Consider the following 20,847-nt stretch of genomic DNA (forward strand, 5'->3'; position numbering starts at 1 on the left):
CTAAGCTTACATAGTATTATTTTGCTATTGCATTTGTCAACACTGGCAAATTCCATTCCTATTTCAAGTGAAAGTACAGATTGTGGTTATACAATTCCAATGACTAAAATTTGCTCAAAAAAATAATACTGGTATCTATATGCTGTAATAACCTTGTTATTAGTAATAATCTCTTTTTTTCAAATCTGCCTCCTCTACTTTGATAATGTCTACTTTTGCCTTATGGTTATCATTCTCTAGTCCTTATTTATTTCTTAGAACATTTTATATACACTTAAAGTCCCTTTCAGATTGCACTATGCTCTGTGGTTTCTGAATTCTCCACCAGTTGTGTCCGCTGGCTTTCCCTCATAGTACTTTATTTCCTTGCACATTTTTTAGTTTTTATTGTAAACTTATCTTTAGCAAGATTGGTTTCCATGGAGTCTTAAGTACCCTGGGTTGTAGACACATCTCTATGGGTCAGCCTTCCAATTGCTTCTGTCTGGGACCTTAACAGTTTCATTCCACTAATTCTGGATCAGTTTGAGGTGTTTTTTTGGCATGGCACAGGTATAGGGTTTTGCTTTTTAGCAGGCAGCTTTTTCCCCACATGGTCCAAAGTCACTGGACAGGAGAGCCATGCTTATTTCAGAGGCCTCAGATGCCATTCCAGGGCCAGTATTAAACCCCAGGCCTGTGGGCATATATCTGGCAGCATTAAATCCCAGGCCTGTGGGCATATATCTGGCAGCATTAAACCCCAGGCCTGTGGGCATATATCTGGCTTGATGTCCCTATGGACTTTTTTTTTTTTTTTTTTTTTAATATCTGTTCACCATGCTAGTTTGGAGTTTCCTTATTTTTGGTGGCTGGGAATCTTTCTTTCTAAATTTCAAGCTTGGTTATCTATTTAAAACTACAGTTGGTTGTTGTACTATAAATAGTATTTCTGTGTGTTTGGAACAAGAGAAAGAATTTCCTACATTAATTTTACTTCACCATACTTACTACAAGTCTCATAATAGTATCCCTAGAGGTGTGTTTCCTCTGGCAGCTGGTGTACACCTCTGTAAGTATCACCAGATTAACTGGGAACCATTGGGCATGCTGGCCCCAAGTGATCATTAATGCAGGGGGAGAGCTCAAATTCTCTTGAGGATACCAAGCAGCTTGAGTAGATAATGCCACACACACAAAATTGCCAAGAAGGGAAAATCATCTCTTTTGAAAATAAAATCTAAATGCTGAGTTTGGCGAGCAGGGCAAATTAGTATTTCAGAATAAACCTTCAGAAGAGCTACAAATGTTTGAATCATTGGTCCAGATTTGAGTCTGTGGTAGCTGAAAGACCTGCAAAATTGCAGTATTTATAGAGCCTCACCTCCACTAAAACTGCACTAAGCCCGTGGGACTGGTCACACCCGTTTAGGCCAATTCTTGCACTAGTTAGTATGCACAGTATCCCAGAGCTTAGTGCTTAAAGGGTTCAAGTGTAAGAGAGGGACCGGACCAGATAATGTCTAAGATCCAGCAAACCTTGACCTCTGTGATTCTAGAGATAACGCCCGGCTTAAATGACTTGGCCATGTCTGACATTTACCTTAAATACACTTTAAAAATAAAATATGAAGCAAATATGGCAAATTATTAACAATTATTAAAACGTGATGGGCATACTGGTGTTCATTATGCAAATATCTACTTTTCTGTATGCTTCAACATTTTCACATTAAAAGTTATGAAGAATAGTTTTCCCATCTTATTGTGGCTGAAATTTCCACTTATTAGTCAAAACACTTTCTAGTATGATGACAATATTATAAACCAAATCACAAGGTCCACTAAGTTCTTTCAAAATGCTTTTGTTCCCTAAACAGACAGCCATGGAGGTCATTTGCTTTCTGAGAAGTTAATGTATAATTGTTAACTAGGCAAATTTGGGAATATGAGTTTTTAATAAGCATATTTTCTCATAACTTGAGCTATTACTTATTATTAACCAACTTCTTAAATAATTTATAATAAAACAATTTGCATTTCAATATGCAAAATATGCACATTAGAATGCAAATATCCCCTAGCAAGGCTGTAAGCTTTGTGCATTAACTTAACAGATAAATTTTTCAACAGATTTATTGAACATTAATATAAATCCTCTGGAAGGCATGAACGATTTTGTTTCTGGGTTCCTATAGCTATATATAAAGTCCAGCTTTCTGTGCTATAAATGGAACTAAATCCTGCAGAGATGCAAGCTCACTGACTGAGCTGACTGACCTTTAAAGCAGAATAGTGAAAACAAATCAATTAAAATTATTTTGAAAATGCATTCATAAAATAAACCGAGAGGACAACTGATGAAGTACAGACTTACAAGCATTACCATCAGAAGCATCAACTTCTAGGAGGACAGATCATTCCTTTGATAGTACCATGCTATCCTTGCAGACTCCTATTTATATAGCATGCCATTACATCACTATTACCTTCTGTTAATAACCAGACACATTCAAGAATGGGACAACAAAGTAAATCAGAGTAGGGCAAAATTTACAGCCTAATCTAAAAACAAGTCTTTTATTATTTAGCTACCTTTACAAGGTACTATGGAATCTGTTTGGCATATATTCATAAAAGGTAGACTTCTACAAGGAAGCGACCATAAAAAAGAGAACTGCCATGCCGAGAATAGGAAAATACTGAATTTCTAATATTTTCTTCACCAGTCTCCTTAGCTAGGGTAGCTTTCTTCAAATAAATATTTATCACATAATTCCAATGAATTATCTGACAAAACAAAAAATTTAATGTAAATTCAGGTATGCAGCATATTTGAGAAATGAAAGACATGAAAACTGCTAACATATACTGCTCACTCTTCAAAGATCACTATGCCCTGTCCACCATTTAACAAACATTTATCTAATATTTTACATGATGTTGGCTTGAGTTATTTCATTAGGATTAATACTTGATGATTCATAATATTTTTCTTTGCCAAGAAATCTCTGTAGTTTCATTTGTTTTCCACATTAAAATTTTCCTTCCTTTCTTTGCCCTTACTTTATAAAATATCCTGATTCCTTTTCCTCCTTCTTCTGAGAAACACCCATTTCACATCATACCTGGATCCTCTTTTGTTTGGTAACATCATTCTGTAACTGGTAATGTTTTATTTGTAATATTGGCCTATTACTGGTCTCCTGGTCTCACACTGTAAATTATTTAAGACGGACGTTTCTTAATCATAGGATCAAAACCAGTGTAAAAGCAGTAAGTTGGGTTAGAAGATCAAAGCACTTAATCCTATCAAAGCCTTCACATAAGATCAGGAAAATCATCCTGAAATGCACCCTCCATTTCCAGAAGAAGGTTCCATACCACAACCTAAGAATGACAGAATTAGGGTTCCTTCTGACTTATGATTTCTTGAAACTTTAGAAATATTCAAGGCTATCTGAAGAACAGTTTTGTTTTTTCCCCCATCATTCTTGTTTCAGGTTTTACTGGCATTTAAGGAGAGCTAATTTGAAACTATTTAGTTGCTACATACTATAACTGTTTAAATGCCAATAAATACTGGCCAAAAAATATAATAAATTTTGCTGAAGAGTTGATCAATCTTTAAAACAAAAACTGCAGAGACAACCAATATAATCAGAAAAAAAAGCAAATGTTAACTGAAAAGGGATAAAAATAATGTAGTTCTATTAAAAAAATTGATTAAATATTTTTCACAGATTTTCTCCTTTCAGACAAATAATTTTATGATTATATTGCTTTGTATTTGCGAGATTCTTACTTTCTAAAGGGTGGTATACGAAATTAAAGTCTCAAGCAAGAAATTTTTGTATAATGATTCATAAACAAGGAACCTAATGGAGAAAGCAAACATTTTATGATAGTGTATTTATTCATTATATGTCACAGGAAATTTGTAGAGAGTAAAATTACCTTAACTATAATAAAGGCTTACAATTTAAATAAAAACATATAAAGAATACAGAAATGGTACTAAATATAATTTTAATTACTAGTTCTGAGTTCCACAAACATTAAATAGTACAAAATTTAGAAATTTTTTGAAGCTGATATTCAACAGTACTTCAGTAAAAAAGCTTCATGGGAAAGAAAAAGAAATGGCTATGCATGACTAAAATTAGATAATAAAACATGAATGTAATCAGTATAACTTTACTGTAGTTATTATTTTAATTTTTTCTTTAAACTTTTAGCACTGAAATACATCTACAATATGATCATGAAAATTTCTTTTTTCTTCTTTAGCTCCAAAGTAAGTATTTTTGAAAACGTGTTAGTCATCATGTTATACAACTCTAATTTGGGAAGTAAAAGAAAAAAGGGCAGTTGCTCCGTTTCAAATGTCATATTTATTACATATATTCTAAAAGTGTGTAATTAAAAACTTTTTCTCAAGAGGTCTAGAAATATATAAAGAGATAAGACTACGATGTTGACAAGATGTAATTCATATTATTCTATTTTAGCTACTGCTTCCTTGGTCAAGGAATATGTAAAGTTGGGTCTTAGCTCTACTAACTCAATGCATATAATAAAGGACCATGAAGCGATGTCATCTCATACCTTTAGTCTTAAAGGAGAAGTTACAGTAAGTGCAGTGGTAGGGGCGGACATCTGTATGGGTTCGTATGTGTTTCTTTAACATACTAGGTTTCTTACAACGGATTCCGCATTCTTCACAAATGTACTTTCCTCTTCCCCTGCCTCGGACATATACATACTCTTCATTTGATTTATATCTAATTTAAAGAAAAGGAAAATGAATAGGGCAATTGGATACTATGTCTTTGAGAAAATACTGATGATTGAAATTCAACCTAAAAAATAAAAGGCACAATTTTTACACTCAATCAATATAAATGTTATGCACATGTAAGTAACAGAATATTCCAGCTTTTCACATCAACACAATATTCTAATAGCTAATTCTAATCAAACAACTTTATTCAATACCAGGTTTAATTTTAAAATAGTTCCTCTAAGTGACTGCTTTAAAATTTTCTTTATTGTTAAATTCAATCACAGCTATAAGTACTGAAATATTTCTGAGCTTCATTTTAACTACCGTTGGCTTTTACAATCTTTCTCACAACCGAATTCACTAAAGACATCAAACAGGCAATGATTCATCTCTTTTAGAGCAGATTTTTTCAGGTCACTCCTTATTATGAATCAACGTGAAACCCAGGGTTCACTCTGAAAACTTAGTGCTTAGCTGCCTCCTAGAACCTACAATGTTTTCTAAATAGTTGTCATTTTCTTGATCAAAATGGCATTATTTAACATAATACCTAACATGTATTTTGTCATGAAGATTCTGTTAATAAGCTGAGAAACCTTGCAACGTTTATATAAAATCGGCACTGGTAAGTCTTCATTCACATGAAAGCAAATGTACATTTAAAAAGTAAGTTTAAATGTACATTTAAGAAGGAAAATTTGTACTTGCCCTCCATCAAATATTTTAATTCTTCTTGGTTCACTTTTGATTAAGGAATTTTCTTTATCTTGCTCACTGTTAATTTCAGAGGCATCTTTATTGCTGAATTCAACTACTGTGGACTTTTGATTACCTAATGCTCTCTGAAAGGGAAAAAAAAAAAAAGAGAGAGACACTAATTTAATAAAACTGAAAACACAAACATGCTAGTGTTTCACTTGGAAATTAAAACATGGCAGAGTACAGTGCATACGGTTAGCTTAATGGAAGGCGTTTCAAGGACGTAACAGCTTTAAAGGTCATTGCTTTATCTCCTCCTTTATCTGTCTGAATCACAGCAAACTGACACATCTTATGCTACTTTAAAATCCCACCACATTCCACTGACACCCCCAAATAAAGACTCTACAACCCTCCACCCTGGTATTCCATGAGTTTAATTTTAGGAACCTTTTTTAATAAACTAAATAGTCTTTCTTATAGCTAACCAACCACTCATACTACAGTTTAAGTATACCTGTTAAAGAGTTTATTATTTAAAGATGGAAAAGAGCTAGTTACCCCCTTATGGTATAATGTCTCATACTCCTGAAAAACATGACTAACTTCCCTTCAACATCAATGCAGTGTAAAGTTAGAGCCAAAGCTCCATTTCCCAATATTTTATTCTCCCCTTCTCCCATCATTTTAAACCATAGTTAGGTTTCCTCTCTATATCCTCTCAAAAGTTCCTGAATACTGATAACTGTGAATTATAGGTCAGGTCAAAAGTTAGGTCTTGGCCTGATAATACTTAAATCTCTAGAAAAAAGTAGTGAACATCAGAATAATAAACAGTGTGTGCTTTTCCTACAGACACTCTGTAGTGACGCGACATTATGATTTTATACAACCGCACTATTTACAACCTCTTTTCTCACTCCCAAGCCTACTCTGCTCTCACATATCCTTGTGAAGCAGCCAGCACTGGTGGATCACATCCCAGTGAGGAAGGACACGCGTAGAGTTAAGTCACTTGTCCAACGTCAAGTGTTAACAGCAAGGGCTCAAACTCCAGTCCTCTGGCCAAGCCCAACACAAGGCACAACTTTTCTGATCAAGGTCCTCTTTGTTACAAACTTCCTTTAAAAATTACACCACCAAGTAGACAGCTATCATACTGCGATGACATAATAACAGTAAGTGACAAGAGAGTGTGTGCATCATGGACCCAGGGGCCTATGTGGCCTCGGGAAGAACCCCCTGGGAAGGCCCTGTCCTTACAAAGCCAGGCGTAAAGAAACGCTGCTGGCCTGAGTGTCTCAAAAAGGTGGTGTGAAGAGGTAATGACACTGACCCTGACATGTACACATGCAACTGTCTCCTCTTTTTCTGGCAAACACATCAGGTTTGGAATACACACATACCTTTCCTTGACATTACACCTCTAACAGTAATCCTATTTCTTACCTTCTTCTCAGTACCAAATTCCCACTTATCTTTTGCTCACTTTCTTGCTATCAAATCTGACTTCTATTCTCCAACAAGCTAAATGCCAAAATCTTTACTATTTCCTTAGTTTATATGCTTGACCGCTCTATACACTCTATGTTGTTGACACCTTGCTTCTCTTAGAAATGCTTTCACTTTAGCATCGACCTGTTCTCTTCCATTTTGAATTATAAATACATGCGCATTTGGGTTGTGAGTTAACAGTCAACCCAGTACCGAGTCCTCCACGGCCACCTGCCCATATAACTCATGTCTCTGGGACATTAGAACCCTTCAGTCCAGAAACCATGTTAGTCTTCATCTTTGTTTGACCTCTTGGCTTGAACAACTCTCTTTAAAATACCTTCTTCCTTTATCTGTGTGATACCACTTTCTCGTAGTCCCCCCCCTCCTTCCTTTATGAACAATCTCTCTCATTTCCTATGTGGACTTTCTTCATCCACTCAAGCCTTTGAATAGTAGGGATCTCGGGATCCATTCCAGGCCCTTCTCTCTAAAGACCTCATTAATTGCACCTATGCACTGAACGATCTCTACACCTTCCACCCGGAGCTCTCTCCCAGCTCCAAATCCAGATGTGCATTTCCCAAGGGATTTCTACCAAGGCACTTGGTACTGAAGGAGAGCCACTTTTCATAGGCACTTCAGGAACATACAAACATGAAGCGCTGTTTAAATTCTCACGCTCAAGTCTCATGTTCCATCTGACTTAGTAGATGTAGAGTCTGAGCATTTAAAAATTAAATTCTGAATGGTTTGGATGCACCCTCCTCCACTGAGAAAGTACCAAAGGCTCTCTACCACCATGCATATTCTTTGGTCTTTATCTACATTTCCAACTTCAAACTACGTCAGTGTTTCAAACTTCCAACACCTTCTAGGCATGTTGGACTCCTCGGGGCTCTTTAAATGAACTAAGTTCATTCTCACTTCCACATCACTTGACAGACTACTAAAATTTCTCACTCTTGTTTGCCTGAAAAAAAATCCCTATTTCTTTTTTTTTTCTTTTTTAAAGACTCAGCTGAAGTATCACCACTTATGGAATATCTTCCTTGTATCCATACCTCCTCCTCAAGTTACCGGCAGTGTTAGAGACTTCCTTCTTTTATTAAAGTTGTAGGCACTTCTATTATAATATTGATACTGTGATATTTTCTTATTGATAAATAAATACTTATGAACCTGTATCATGTGCTTGTGAGCCTGTAGAGATCAAGAACTTAACCTATAATTCTGAATGTCCAGAGTCCAACCTAATACCCTTATCTATTTATTCTTAATCATTTAAATGATTTTCCCCATTTTATAAAGCCAACAACTCTAATTATAGTTTTATTCCACAAATAACCCAAAATTATAGTTTTACGACCTTACTGTACAAATCCTGACCAAACCAACTTAATTATCAAGTATACAGTTATTTTGTGAATCTTCTCTCTAGTACTAAGATGATTCTCAGAGCTACACAGGAAGAGAGCTGGGATCAACATGGTGAGGGGAGAGTGGTCAGATTTGCATAAAACAAGGATGAATGGGTCTCTGCTTATATTTTAAAATGAAATAGAACAATCTCCAATATTCACACCTCTGTTCCCCTTCATTAGCAGGGATAAAGCATAAACATAATCTTCTCTCACCTAACAAGAAAATCAAATCTTAGAGGACTCTGGGTAATCTTTATCAGTATAACGCCCTGGGTAAACTTATCATTCTTTCTTTCAAATAACTGTCCACTTAGAAAGCACAATTTGTCATTCAAAATTAAAATACAACCTCCAATTGAAATCTTTAAAGGCATCCAGACATGTTGGAACTAACTTGCACAGACTATTTTTGAAGATAAATGATATTTCAAGTACCTTGCTTAAGCTGCTTTTCCATTTGCTTGAATAGACCAATAAATCTGACTTGAAATGTGTCGTTATTGCTTGACAATATAGAGATTTTCCGGTCTTCTGTTTTGAGTTCAGGAGAGAAAGAGCCACTTTGGTAGGCAAGCTGAGTGGATTTGGATCACTGGCGTTCACGGTCCAATCGGTGTAGGCCGAAGTTTTTTGGTCGTTCTGGGGCAGGTGCAGGGCCTTCTGCCTCAACAGGTAACACCACGTGAAGCTGGTGGCAGTCTTCAGGCTGGGGAAGGACGGCTGCTGTGTGTCACCGGCCTTACACGCGGAAGGAGTGGTGGCTGCGGACTGACTCTGTTCTTGGATGTTCGCTTTGTCGCCTGGATTTTTAACCCCTGGTGACTTCCTTTCTTGGTTACTGTCTACATGTTCCGAAGGAGAAATGTGAGTTTTCTCTGCAGGGGCAGCTAAATTTCTAACTGTCAGAGTCAGCGATGTGGCCGACGGGATGCTTTCAAATTCCTGCAATTCTTTTATAGGTTCTATAACCACAGGCTTGGAGGGTCCTGGCGACAAATTATCAGCTGGTGAAACATCAGTCAAATGCAGAGCCTCACTACTAACTTCAGGGTGAGAAAAAATATCCTGTTCCAATATCACAGCTTCAAGGGGCTCCGTGGTACAAACCTGCCTCACCAGAACAGGCTTCTTCTGCTTACTAACTTCAAGAGCTCCTGAACTCAGTGCTTCTAACGGTCTAGTATCTGTTGCACAAACAGCTCCATTTTCATCCTTGGCTCGCTTCTGGTGCTTTTCCATGGCAATGTCTAAACTATTTGCTGGGGACAACATCCTTTTACTTGAAGCTGAAGATTCTTGCTGGGGGGAAAGTCTACCAACAGACATTTTCTGAGTTACAGGCAAGGATTCTGATGGAGATGAATTTTGGCCCATCTCTGAAATAACATTCTCGCAGACAAGTTCTCCCTCTGGGTTTGGCAAAGCATTTCGGTGATCGTATTGCGATTTTGGCACGGAATTTTGTTCTTCGCTGATTGGCACCATACTACAATTAGCCTGGCAAATCGGCTGACTGGTTAGATCTTGGGTCACTAGGATCTGTGGCAGAGCTGTGGCTGTGGTGAAACAGTACGCTGGGACCCGACTCTGCAGATGCAAGGGCAGTGCAAAGGACGCTGGCACCTTCGGTACCTGACTGCCGAGAGGCCCGACCTTCAGTGGCGGCAGAGGACACGAATCAGACGTGGCTTCTACTAACTTGGCTGGTAATGTCAACGAGGTCGCACGATGGTTGGCCCCAGCTGGGTCTGAAAGAACTTGCTTTGGCAGAGGATGTACAGGGTTAGAAGTGCAAGGCTGGGTCGAAGGGACCACCTGACACCGAAGTTGGTACTTGGGAGCAAAGCAATCCTCACTTTTAGAAGATACATGTCCACCAGGGCTTGCATCTGGTTTGACACTCTGTGTAGACACCTGCAGAGACATCTGTGTGTCTGGGAGGCTAAGGGGCATGTGGATTTGATTTAACAAATGGATACCAAGAAGCTGTTGAACAGGAAAGATGTTTGGAGAGTTGGAACTTGAAGTTTCTGCTCGCAGGTCCTTAATCTGAGTCTGGGAGTGCAAAGTATTTGCAGGAAACTCAGCTGAAGGTGCGTGAGTGAGCTGAGGCCCCTGAAATGGCACTGTGTTCACACCAAGACGAGCGATAGTTTGGAAAGAGGATGGGTTCCCAGGAGACAGATGACTCTCTGGAGTGATGTTTAAAGAGATCTGCCGTATCAGTGGGCCTCTCCGTCTTTCCAAGAGAGGCACGTGCCCGGCGACCCCCGTGCCAGAAGGGGATGTCGGAGGCTGCAATTCAGCAAGTGGGGCTGGCTGAGGTGGAGTGATGCTTCCACAGTCGAATGATTTACTTCTGAAATCAGAGACCTCCATCGACATTTGCAGGCAGTGAATCTGTTCCGATGCGGCGCGCCTCATTTCCCGGTGACTCCCAGGAACGTTCAGGGTATTAGAGGCAGGTGGAATCATGAGAAACTCTGCTTTATTCGGAAAATCGATTTTGGGGGAGGCCTCAGTCTTAGAAACGTCCTCTACGTCTAAGGAAGCAGAGAAACTCGAAGTGTGCGACAAACTACTCTCCCTGCTTAGACTCCTGGAGAGAGTGGAGTCCAGGCTCGACTCGGCTGAGGAGTGCTCCATCTCGGCAAGACGAAGCCTCTTCTTTTTGGGCGGCAGTTTCTCCGTTGGCAGTTTGGACAAGGTTTCGCTCCGCTGAGGCCAACTGAACTTCTCGGACTTTTCCTGATCGTGGCCTTGGCCTTCCGGGTCCCTATCTGGCTCTTCTGTGACCAAGATTTCTGGGACTTGGATGTTGTGCTGCCGAACGAGTCTTGAGGGCTGTCCTAACACGTGTCGCTCACCTGAGATCTTTTTGGAACCTTCCTGAAGTTCCCCTCTCACAGCATCTGACAGTGCAAGCTCGGCGGGCTGAGACGTGTTCCGGGGCGGGCGGCCTTCCTCTTGGGAAATCCCTCTTATGTGCAGAGACCCGGGCTTCCCTGTTCTCAGCTCCTGGAAAGAAACGGGGGAAGCGCCTTCATGAGACTCCAGCTTGTCAAGTGCGCCGGGTCTGCTCAGCGAGTTCGTATGCTGGATGACGGAGATGCCGGCCCCGTGTCTCTTGGGCTCTGTCCTGTCCTGGGCAGCGGAGCTCATTTGCTCTTCCACGGCGGAGGACGGCTTCGGGTCCGGGGGCTGTTCGGGGCCTCTGGCCACAAGCTGAATCGGGGAGGTTTGCAGCTGGATATTTCTAGGCGGCTGGTCACCAGTTACGGCAGCGTTCTGCTGAGACAAACTGGGAACCGAGCCCATCGCGCTCTGAAAGCGGAGGCCCTCGGAGCTTTGGGGAGAAGCTCCACTTTCGTTTTGCTGAAGTTCGTCGTCATCTCCGACGCTTTTCATTTTCCTCCTTTTTCGTATCTGGGGCGTCTGCTCCCAGACCCCGGTGGCGCTGGCGACCCTGTAGTGCAGAATGGGAGGCTGGGCACCACTGGGCACCGGGCTGTGCTCAGGGTCCCTCAGAGCTACCTTGGTTTTTGGCCCGTGCAACTCTGAACAGTAAAATTTCTTATGGTTTTCGAAATTTTCCAGTTTCCTATACCTGTTTCTACAGGTCTCACACTCAAACATGGTCCCTCGCCCCTGATGAGACTTCTTCTTTTCCAAGTGTGAACCCGGGGCCGGGGGCTTGCTTCTTGCCACTGCGGTCTCACCAGCGGGGCTGCCTCCGTGATGGCTCTCGTCCAAGGACTGCCCGGCACCGAGAACATGATTTTCATTTGCTGAAGAGTCTTCTACTGCTGCTTGTCTGACAAGAGTGCGGGGATGTCCATTTTGGGGCACAGAAGCGTTAGGCCCTGGTACAAAGACATCGTCGTAGAAAGCGCCAATTTTGTCGTCAAAGGACTGACTTCCTCTCAGTGGGTGTGGGGGAGGGATGACGCTCGCAGGTACCGCTGAGTACCCTGTGGTAGGCATAGAATTACTTCGGGTGATGGGCAGACAGTCGAGGGAAGGTACAGACAGAAGAAACACTTGCTTTGATTTCTCTGTGGGAGTGAAAGGGGACTTTGGTATATCAGAGCTTGAACTTGTTCTCCGTCCCATTGGTTTTAAATCAAACTGGAAAGAATCCTTAAATATGTACGATTTGGGGGAATCGATGCTTCCCCGTCGTGAGAGAGAGGTTCTCCGTGGCTTCACACTATCCAGTTGCTTGTCATCTACCAAGGCTTCATTGTCTGAGATAAGCTTTGATATCCGTTCCTCAAGCGTTTTTGTCGCCAAAGGTGGGCGCATCTGACCTGGGAGGAGTGACGCTTTTTCACCTGCTGGAAGAGCCGAAGCTGCTGCTGTGCTGACACGAGGTGCAGAGGCCCCATTATTCTTGCTAGAGTCCTGCTCTGGGGCGGGTAACGTCCTGGCAAAGGGGGTCGGTGGACCCACTGTTTGGTCGGCACTTTCAGAACGTGAAAAGTAACCAGAATCCGTACTTCCTAAACTGCGAGGACTCAGGAGAAGTTTTCCTTGCTGCTCTTGGGAGTAATCGGTGGCCTGCTGCCTTTGTAGCTGGGCATGTACTGTTCCCACATGAGATTCTTGTTCTCCCTCTGGCTGACTCACGTCGCCCTTCTGATGGGACTTCTCATCCATCTCCAGGGAGGATGCCCAGGCTGAGTGGGACCGTGTACCGGTGACCTGAAGGTCTTTCTGTTTCTGTGCACTAGGAGGTTCACGCTTGGACTCCGTAACCTTCGGGCTGTCAGCTTTTAAAGGGGACACACTGATGGGGTGGACCACAACCTTTGGCAACTCTGTCACAGCCTGTGGTTCTGAAGATCTGTCCTGTAGTGAAAAGTCACCTACCGCAGGATCTGGATTGCTTGGAATGGAACCCAATTTTGGTAAAGCTTCCGAGCTGGATACCATTTTCATTATCTGCACGGGCTGCAGGTCCATGGAGCCCGGGTCGTTCTGCCTTTCGTCAGCAGCGCCCTCCTCTTCGCTCTCCCCACTATCTTCCACATCCGAATGGACACTAAGTGCTTTGGGGGACTCGTGAGACATGAACAAGCCGCCAGCATCTGGCTGCAAGACGAGACCCAGTTTGATAGTATGTGCATGGGATTTTTTGTGCTTGTACAGGTTACTTTTAGTCTTAAATGAAAACCCGCAGGTCACGCAGGGATAGGGTCGCTCTCCAGTGTGGGAGCGGATGTGCTTTAAAAGCACACTGGGCTTTGCACAAGCTCGATTGCAATACTCACAGATGTATTTTCCTTGTTTTTTTGGCTTCTGATCTTTCAGAAGAAGATTGCACATTTGTTCCACGCTGTGATTAACGACAGAGGCGACAGGAGTTGAGTTGTAAACTGGCGTGGGGGGTGACCGCGTGGAAAGGGCGGGGCTCACTGACAGGGGCGAGGCAGCATCCACTTGCTGGTTTGGAGGAGAAACCTGAGTTCTACTGGAGGGTGAAGTCACACCTACGGATGACATCACTGCTGCGTTACAGACGTGTTCAAGTTGGGCGTTCTCCTGGTTCTGCAGACTCGTGAGTGATCTGGCGAAACTTGAACACGCTGGAAGCTGCTGATTTTGTTGGCCAGGTTTAGAAACAGAGTGTTCGTGTGGATTATATGAAGGAGAAACGGCCTGAAGCGCCGCTTGGTCGTTCTTCTGAGCGGCAGACACGTGCCCGGCGTATGAGGTCCGAGGAGGCGGCTGTGATTGGGCGGCCGGTTCTTGCGGGGTCGGCTCGGGGGCATCCACTGGGCTGTTGTTCAGGTGAGAAGGGGGTCGTACAGTTTTATTTGGTCTCAGTTTTTCACTCTTAACCGCACAAGACGAGCCCTTTTGCGACAAGGTGCTCAGTTCTGGCTCCATGGCCTTCAGTAAGACATCGAACGCGGTGTTTGCATACGAGGAGGGTGGGGGGCTGCAGTGAGAGGAGATACATTCACGGTGGTCAGTCCTGCTTTTACTGGACAGAGAACTGGAGTCACATTTTCCCTCGGGGACGCTGGGCTTGGCGGGGTCCGAGCCTTCTGACCTCCACCGGCGCGGCTCGGACGGGTGCTGCAGAAACGAGGGCTTCTTCGGGGAGACAGACTCTTGCGATTTAGAGGCCTCGGCAATTATCCCAGGGGTTTCTCCGTTGTGTTTGGTAAACTGCTTCCCATTTTTTACAGGACTGTGATTCTGTTTCTTGTGGGACTCCGCCGCACTCTGAAGAATGGCAAAAGATGACTCTTCTGTATTTTGTTTGTGTTTTGCCTGAAGAGGATTTCTCAGTGGGGATTTTGGTATTTTTTTCAGGTGATTCTCAGCTACAATCTTTTTTCGTTTCACACCTTTAAGTGATTCTGAAGTTCCTTTAATACCAGCCTCTAAGATTTCTGTTCAAAAAAGAATAAAGAAAACCAATTGGTAAAATGGTATGTACACCAACTATGATTTTTTAGATTAACATTACAATCACAAGGGTGTTATGACAACTGAAGAAGGCAATTTAAAGGAAAGCCAGTTTGGATAAAACTGCATTCCTACATTCTGGCAATATTAAGAATGCTGGCCATCAACATCTGTTGAAACAATCGTGCGAAGACCTTAGTGTACATTTCTAGAACATTGTGTTCCTTTCTTGATCCCCCTATCTCACCACAGTCCTGGAACCTGATGTTTCAAAACTAATTATCCTCCCCCTTCACCCTTGCAGCTGAGGACCCTACACAATAGTCTTAAGAGAGCTGGCCCACAAAGAAGAAAATTCAACCTTTTAATGCTGGGTATTTGTCTTATCACATTTAGTATCTTTTAAAGCAAACTTCTCAGCAAGTTTCTACATAACAGTATTGCTCCAAAACAGGCAATACTGATATTCTTACGAGAACAAAGGTTACTATACAATAATTTTTAGACAAAGATACCTCAGATGATCATGGGATATTCACTGATAGAACCGTGAAGAATTGTTAATATAGCAGTTGTATCAATAAACAGAAAAATATGAAAGTAAAATAATACACTTACTTGTGGTTCTTCACCAACAAAATTTTAAAGTCATAATGTTGTAATGGCCCTTAGTTTTAAAATAAAAATCACCGTTTTAATTGAACAAAATATTCAATGGCTATGTTTCTTTGCCATTAATGATAGGTGAGTAGGTAGACAGACAGAACTTATAACAGGAGAGAAGAGATGAAACCGTCTCCATTTCTTGCTGTGTTGAAATAAATCACCATTTAAATGGCATCAACCACCACAATCTCTGTCAACTATTGTATTTTTGAGCAATAACTGCTTGCCATAATTTCGTTTGTTTTGATTTGTTGGATCCTCGGGCACGTAAACAAAAATTATTCAAGCTTATATTACTTACTTGTAGAAAAGCCAAATACTCTAATTCCTCATTATTTTCAAATAGCTGTTACAATGTACCTATTAAAAATTCATATTAGACCAAAATGTCTATACCAAAATAACCACTTTGCATTAACAGAAGAATTTACATAAAATAAAATATTCTGGTCCTCTTGTGACATCAGTTTATGTGCGTTCATGTATTAATTTAATGAAAAAAATTGCATACTAATCCACTAAAGATACATTTACCCACCATAATCAGAAGGGCAAATAAAAGGGTGTGTGTGTGGGGGGGTCTCATGATGAAACTATTTGAGCTAAAGAAAAATAGAAAAAAAGTATCAGTATTGTTGATACCGCTACAAAATGATGTTAAGCAAACCTTCCTTATTCTTCAACCCACTCATTTATAAAATGATGTTTCCCCACTGGTTTTCCCTCTTCAGGACGAATGCAATGAGGTCAGCGATGTACTTTATGCCTCTCGTTAACTATACAAGCAAGCAGGCGAAACGAAAAATGATGATCAGCATCTCAGGTGCGTAGTTTCCCTACTCACTTCCCGGGAGCTTGGAGGTGGGTAGAAACAAAAGTGAGAGCCACTAGGCTGTTAAAATAAATACAAAAACAGAGCCCAGCAGCCACCTGGAGGAACGGCAGTTCCCAACTCAGGCAACTGTCAGAGCAGAAACACAAGAGATTTTTAAAAAAATCTGCCCACGCCAAGCCCAACCACAACCCTATGCAACCAGAGCCTTGGGTGGGGTAGACAGGTTCATTTCGTTATGTTTTACACACTTTCTGTAATAAGATTTTATTTTTAGGTAAAGTTATGTGTAAAAAAAAAAAAAAAAAAATTAAACAATGGCTTACACGCCAAAGAAAAAAAAAGCAAAAATTCAACCCACAGCTGAAACCAGAAATACCACATTAAGTTTTAAAGGGAACATTCTATGTCTTTTTTTTTTTTTAAGAAGTACAATTCAACTTTGTACTTAAAGAAAATGAAGCTGAAGTGAAAAGGAAGGAATGACTTAAGATCCCTATTTCTTTATAGACATAATTCCTCTAAAGTTAAGAATTTGAAAAAACACATTTTAAACAGATTTTACGAACCATGTTTCAATTTTAAAGGAAGACGGACTCATCTCTCTTTGATGAATGTTTATAACATTTACATTCTATTTGCATAGTTGTTTACTCTTCGTTCTCTATTTGAATTTTAAGACCTGGTGCTAATATACCATTTCTTTCCTTCAAAACTTTGCACACTCCTTGAAGCTTGTAAAGAGAAGGCTGCTGCCAGCCTGACTGGTAGTTTCTCCTCCTTGAGGTGACTTGCCTTTTTTCTGCCAGCATGTCTGCAAAAACCTTTATTTTCAAAGTCTAATAACCTAACTAGTAGTCAGCTCAGAGTTAACCGCTGTACAACTTTTCATTTTTTCCCTGGAACACAATGACCTCTAAAAGGAAATTCATTTAGTTTATTTCAGAAAATTTTTCTCTTATTATTTCTTCAAATACATTTTCTGGCCAATTTTTTTCTTTGGGGTTGGCTCTTTTACTTTACTGACATCAACTGTCTTTATGGGGCTTCCCTGGTGGCGCAGTGGTTAAGAATCCACCTGCCAACGCAGGGGACATGGGTTCGAGCCCTGGTCTGGGAAGATGCCACATGCCGTGGAGTAATTAAGCCCGCACACCTAGAGCCCAGTAGCCCCTACTTGCCGCAACTAGAGAAAGACCGTGTGCAGCAACGGAGACCCAACGCAGCCAAAAAAAAAATGACCTTTATGCGGGACCACCCTTATGATGATCTAAATCGCTTCAATCTTTTTGTTTTTCTCCTTTGCTCTTTCTAGAATTATCTAAAGCTTCTTCCCTTACATCAGTAATTTGATTTTCAGGCCATTAAATTCCTTGCAGTTTCAAATTCCTTTATTAGTTTTGGACTGACGTTGCTTTGTTCTCATTTTGTTCCCTAAGTTCCGCATTGCCCATATCATCTCGTTTTACTGTCTCATACTATATTTGAACTGTTGCTTTAATAAATTTATGTTCTTATTAAGTTCAATGCTTAAAAAAAAGCTTCTGTTTCTGAGGTAATATTTCCTTTAAGGTTGAGTTTTTGGTCTGTCTTTTCACGTTCTCTCTGCTTTTCTATTGCCTGAGATCATGGGGAATCACAGGGAGTGGCATTCAATGGAGAATATGTTCCCAACAGTGTTTTTCTGAGTTGTGTTCACTCTTCTAAGATTTGTTGGATCTCCTTTATCAGGGTTCACTCCCCTCGTTCAAGGGATAACGTCCATTCCATCATGGGTGCTTGGAAGGGGATGACCTTTGATGCTGGATTAGTCTCTACAGGTAAGGAGCTTGTTGCTGTTGCTGCTATCAGGAGGGGAGAGGGTGGTGGAACAGATGAGACAGATGTAAAGAGGGAAGGTACTAGGCACATCTGAGGTGAATCCCACGTTATCATTCTAGAGGTGGAATTAAGGCAAGGTACATGTGATTGTTACTCTCCATCCCTTGGTTGGCGTGCACAGAGTGAATGGCTAAACCTTCTGGCTAGGAATCAGAGATACAAGCCTCCTCTTGGGAACCAATGCCCTGAAGTGTGAGGTAGGAGACCCTCGGGTCTTGGAGAATCATACACTCAGGATAGTTTTTTCAACTCAACTTAATCTTGATTAATTTCAAACCTATCAAAGCGTGACTGGGGTTATTTTCTCCCGCCCCCTTATGTACAGGAAAGAATGTAATAATCAAACATTGTGGCTACGTCGACAACATCTGGTATACAGTTACCATAGGCCATGGAGTTAAGAGAGGGTATAGACCAGAATGCCTCAAAGCAGAAATACAGCTTGGGGTGGAAGATGGGAGGGGAGCAGCTCTTTATCATCCAATGCTTAGGTTTTTCAATACTTTTAATGGCAATTTGTTATTTTGGTAGACTAACATGAAAATAAATTAGAGGAAGCAGAAAGAAAGACCGTGAGACAGTGGTGGAAGGCATACAAGGATGACGCCTTTTTAATATGCTCACTCTCCCACCTCCCAGTGCACAGGCCTTCCCTCTGCCTCATGGTACAAACGCTGCTTTATAGTTAGCACCGTATGATTCCAGAGCTGCTGCTTTTTACCAACACTAGGGCTGGACATCCTTGGGGGCACATAATCCTCTTTGTGCGAATGATGAAGTACAACCCTCTTTCCTTACACAGTGAGAATGCACGCTCAGATCAGGAAGTGGGTGGGAAAGGCTCAAAATCAAGGTCGACCAACTGCTGAAAATTATATTCTGGTCAGCATGCTACTGGAAATGGCTGACAATCAGGCAGAAATTCTGAGCCATCAACAGGTCAGAAATCCAAACAGGAATTCATTTAAAAGACACAAATCGCACTTAGAAGAGGGACCAAAATTGGCAGCATAGCCACTGTCAGAATCCCTGACTTGTTGGGCTTTATAAGCAAGCCAGCTCTCCATCAAGTAGGAGGTCGAGAACAGCTTGGAGAGATTGCAGAGGCCACTTGACTGGAAAAAGGTGAATGGTTAGGGAAATAGGAGCTAAAGTATGACAAAGGATATTCTCACATTTGGATATTCTCAAGTATGGTGAGCTACAATCTAACAGTGTGTTTATTAAAACCCTGTCTTGACTGAAGGTGAATCCTTTTTCCAATTGACTCCAAGACACATCAGTGTGAAAAACTTCAGATCTCTCTTAGGTCTTGGGGACACAAGGACCACCTGTTTTCTAACAATTGATGGCATACTGTGTCAGAGAATCAAGAAATCAGAGGTAGGGGGACCGTTTAGAAGGCCTTTCAGTCGTTCATGCAAGAGTTAAAATGCTACCTTGAACTCATGTAGTGACAATGGGCCTCTTAGCTGATTCAAAGCAAGAAAGCCTGAGAAAGGTTTGCCAAAGATTCTGCTGAGGTTTCCTGTCTCTCTGGGAGGACTGAGCTAGTTTGGGAGGGGAAAAAAAATCAACTCACTTTCCATTCCACCAAATCTCAAACTCAATATCCATGTGTAAAATTATAAATTGTAGCTGCAGACCCTGGATTAGAAATTTTCAATAGGGAAATGGTTAGGCTAATTATGGCAGAGCCACTTAACATTATACATCCATTTAAAATAATTACAAAGATTACACAGCAATATGAAAATTATGATATATTAAATATATATGCATATTCTTTTCTTTACCTAGAGAGAAGTCTGGGCTAGAGGCATAGATCTGGGAGTACATAGTGAGTGCTGTTTTTATAAAAGTACAGAAATGATAAGCCACAGAGAATATACAGTAGAGAGAAGTCTGGCATCAGAAGCTTGGGTAACCCCTATATTTAAGGGTGAGCTAGAAACGACAAGAAACAGGGAGTAATAAGAAACATAAGTCAAAATATGTGACAGTGAAGTGCTCAGGAAGCCAGGGTTTAGAGACTTACAAGGAGGAAGACGTGAGCAACAGTGTTAAGTATCACATTCAGATAAACAGGACGAGACACGAGGCTGCTGGGCTTGGGGGGCTGTTATCTCAGAGCAGTCGTCACTTGGGTCCGGGGGGTAAAAACCATATCACAAAAGGGGAAGGAGTGAGGGAGGGCCTGCGGAAGAGCGGGGCCAGCAAATACAGACCACGTTCTGGGAATGTGGCTGTGAAGGGAGAGAGAAAGGCAGGATGCCGGTACCAGAGGAGAGGAGGTTACAGCAGGGTTTCTGTAGGATAAGGGGTGTTGAGAGTGCTTATAAACAGGAAGTAAAAGTCAGCAGAGAGAAAGAGACTGAAAATGCAAGACAGATAACAAATAAATTAATGTGCAATGAAGAACCACACTACAAGTATAGCAGCCAGGGACCGACCCGACCACGTAAGATATGGGAACAACTGATTTCACTTAGCAAGCGACAGAAAGCCACATCCATCTCCAAGTTCTTCCCATTCCTCATGGAATGGAATTCAAACATCTAACTTGGCCAAAAGACAGCATGGTCCTCTACCCAGCTTCCCAAGCCCCCTACACACCGTTTCCCTCTCCTCACTGTGCTTCAGCCGTGGGTGAACTCTGATGCCTC

The 20,847-nt window shown here is 41.4% G+C and overlaps 1 protein-coding gene across 11 annotated transcripts in view; it reads right to left on the reverse strand.

Annotated features, from left to right (window-relative positions):
• HIVEP1 (HIVEP zinc finger 1) overlaps positions 1-20,847 on the reverse strand; it is a 145,989-nt gene that overhangs the window by 22,814 nt on the left and 102,328 nt on the right. For all 11 annotated transcript variants that reach the window (XM_082344487.1, XM_082344491.1, XM_082344486.1 and 8 more), the window contains 3 exons: positions 8,818-14,786; positions 5,474-5,607; positions 4,588-4,763 (listed from right to left, as the gene is read on the reverse strand). In XM_082344487.1, coding sequence (XP_082200613.1) covers positions 4,588-4,763; positions 5,474-5,607; positions 8,818-14,786 — 6,279 coding nt within the window. The remainder of the gene's footprint in view (positions 1-4,587; positions 4,764-5,473; positions 5,608-8,817; positions 14,787-20,847) is intronic.

This window comes from Balaenoptera borealis (assembly GCF_965194805.1).
Source record: "Balaenoptera borealis genome assembly, chromosome: 12".
Taxonomy (NCBI): domain Eukaryota; kingdom Metazoa; phylum Chordata; class Mammalia; order Artiodactyla; family Balaenopteridae; genus Balaenoptera; species Balaenoptera borealis.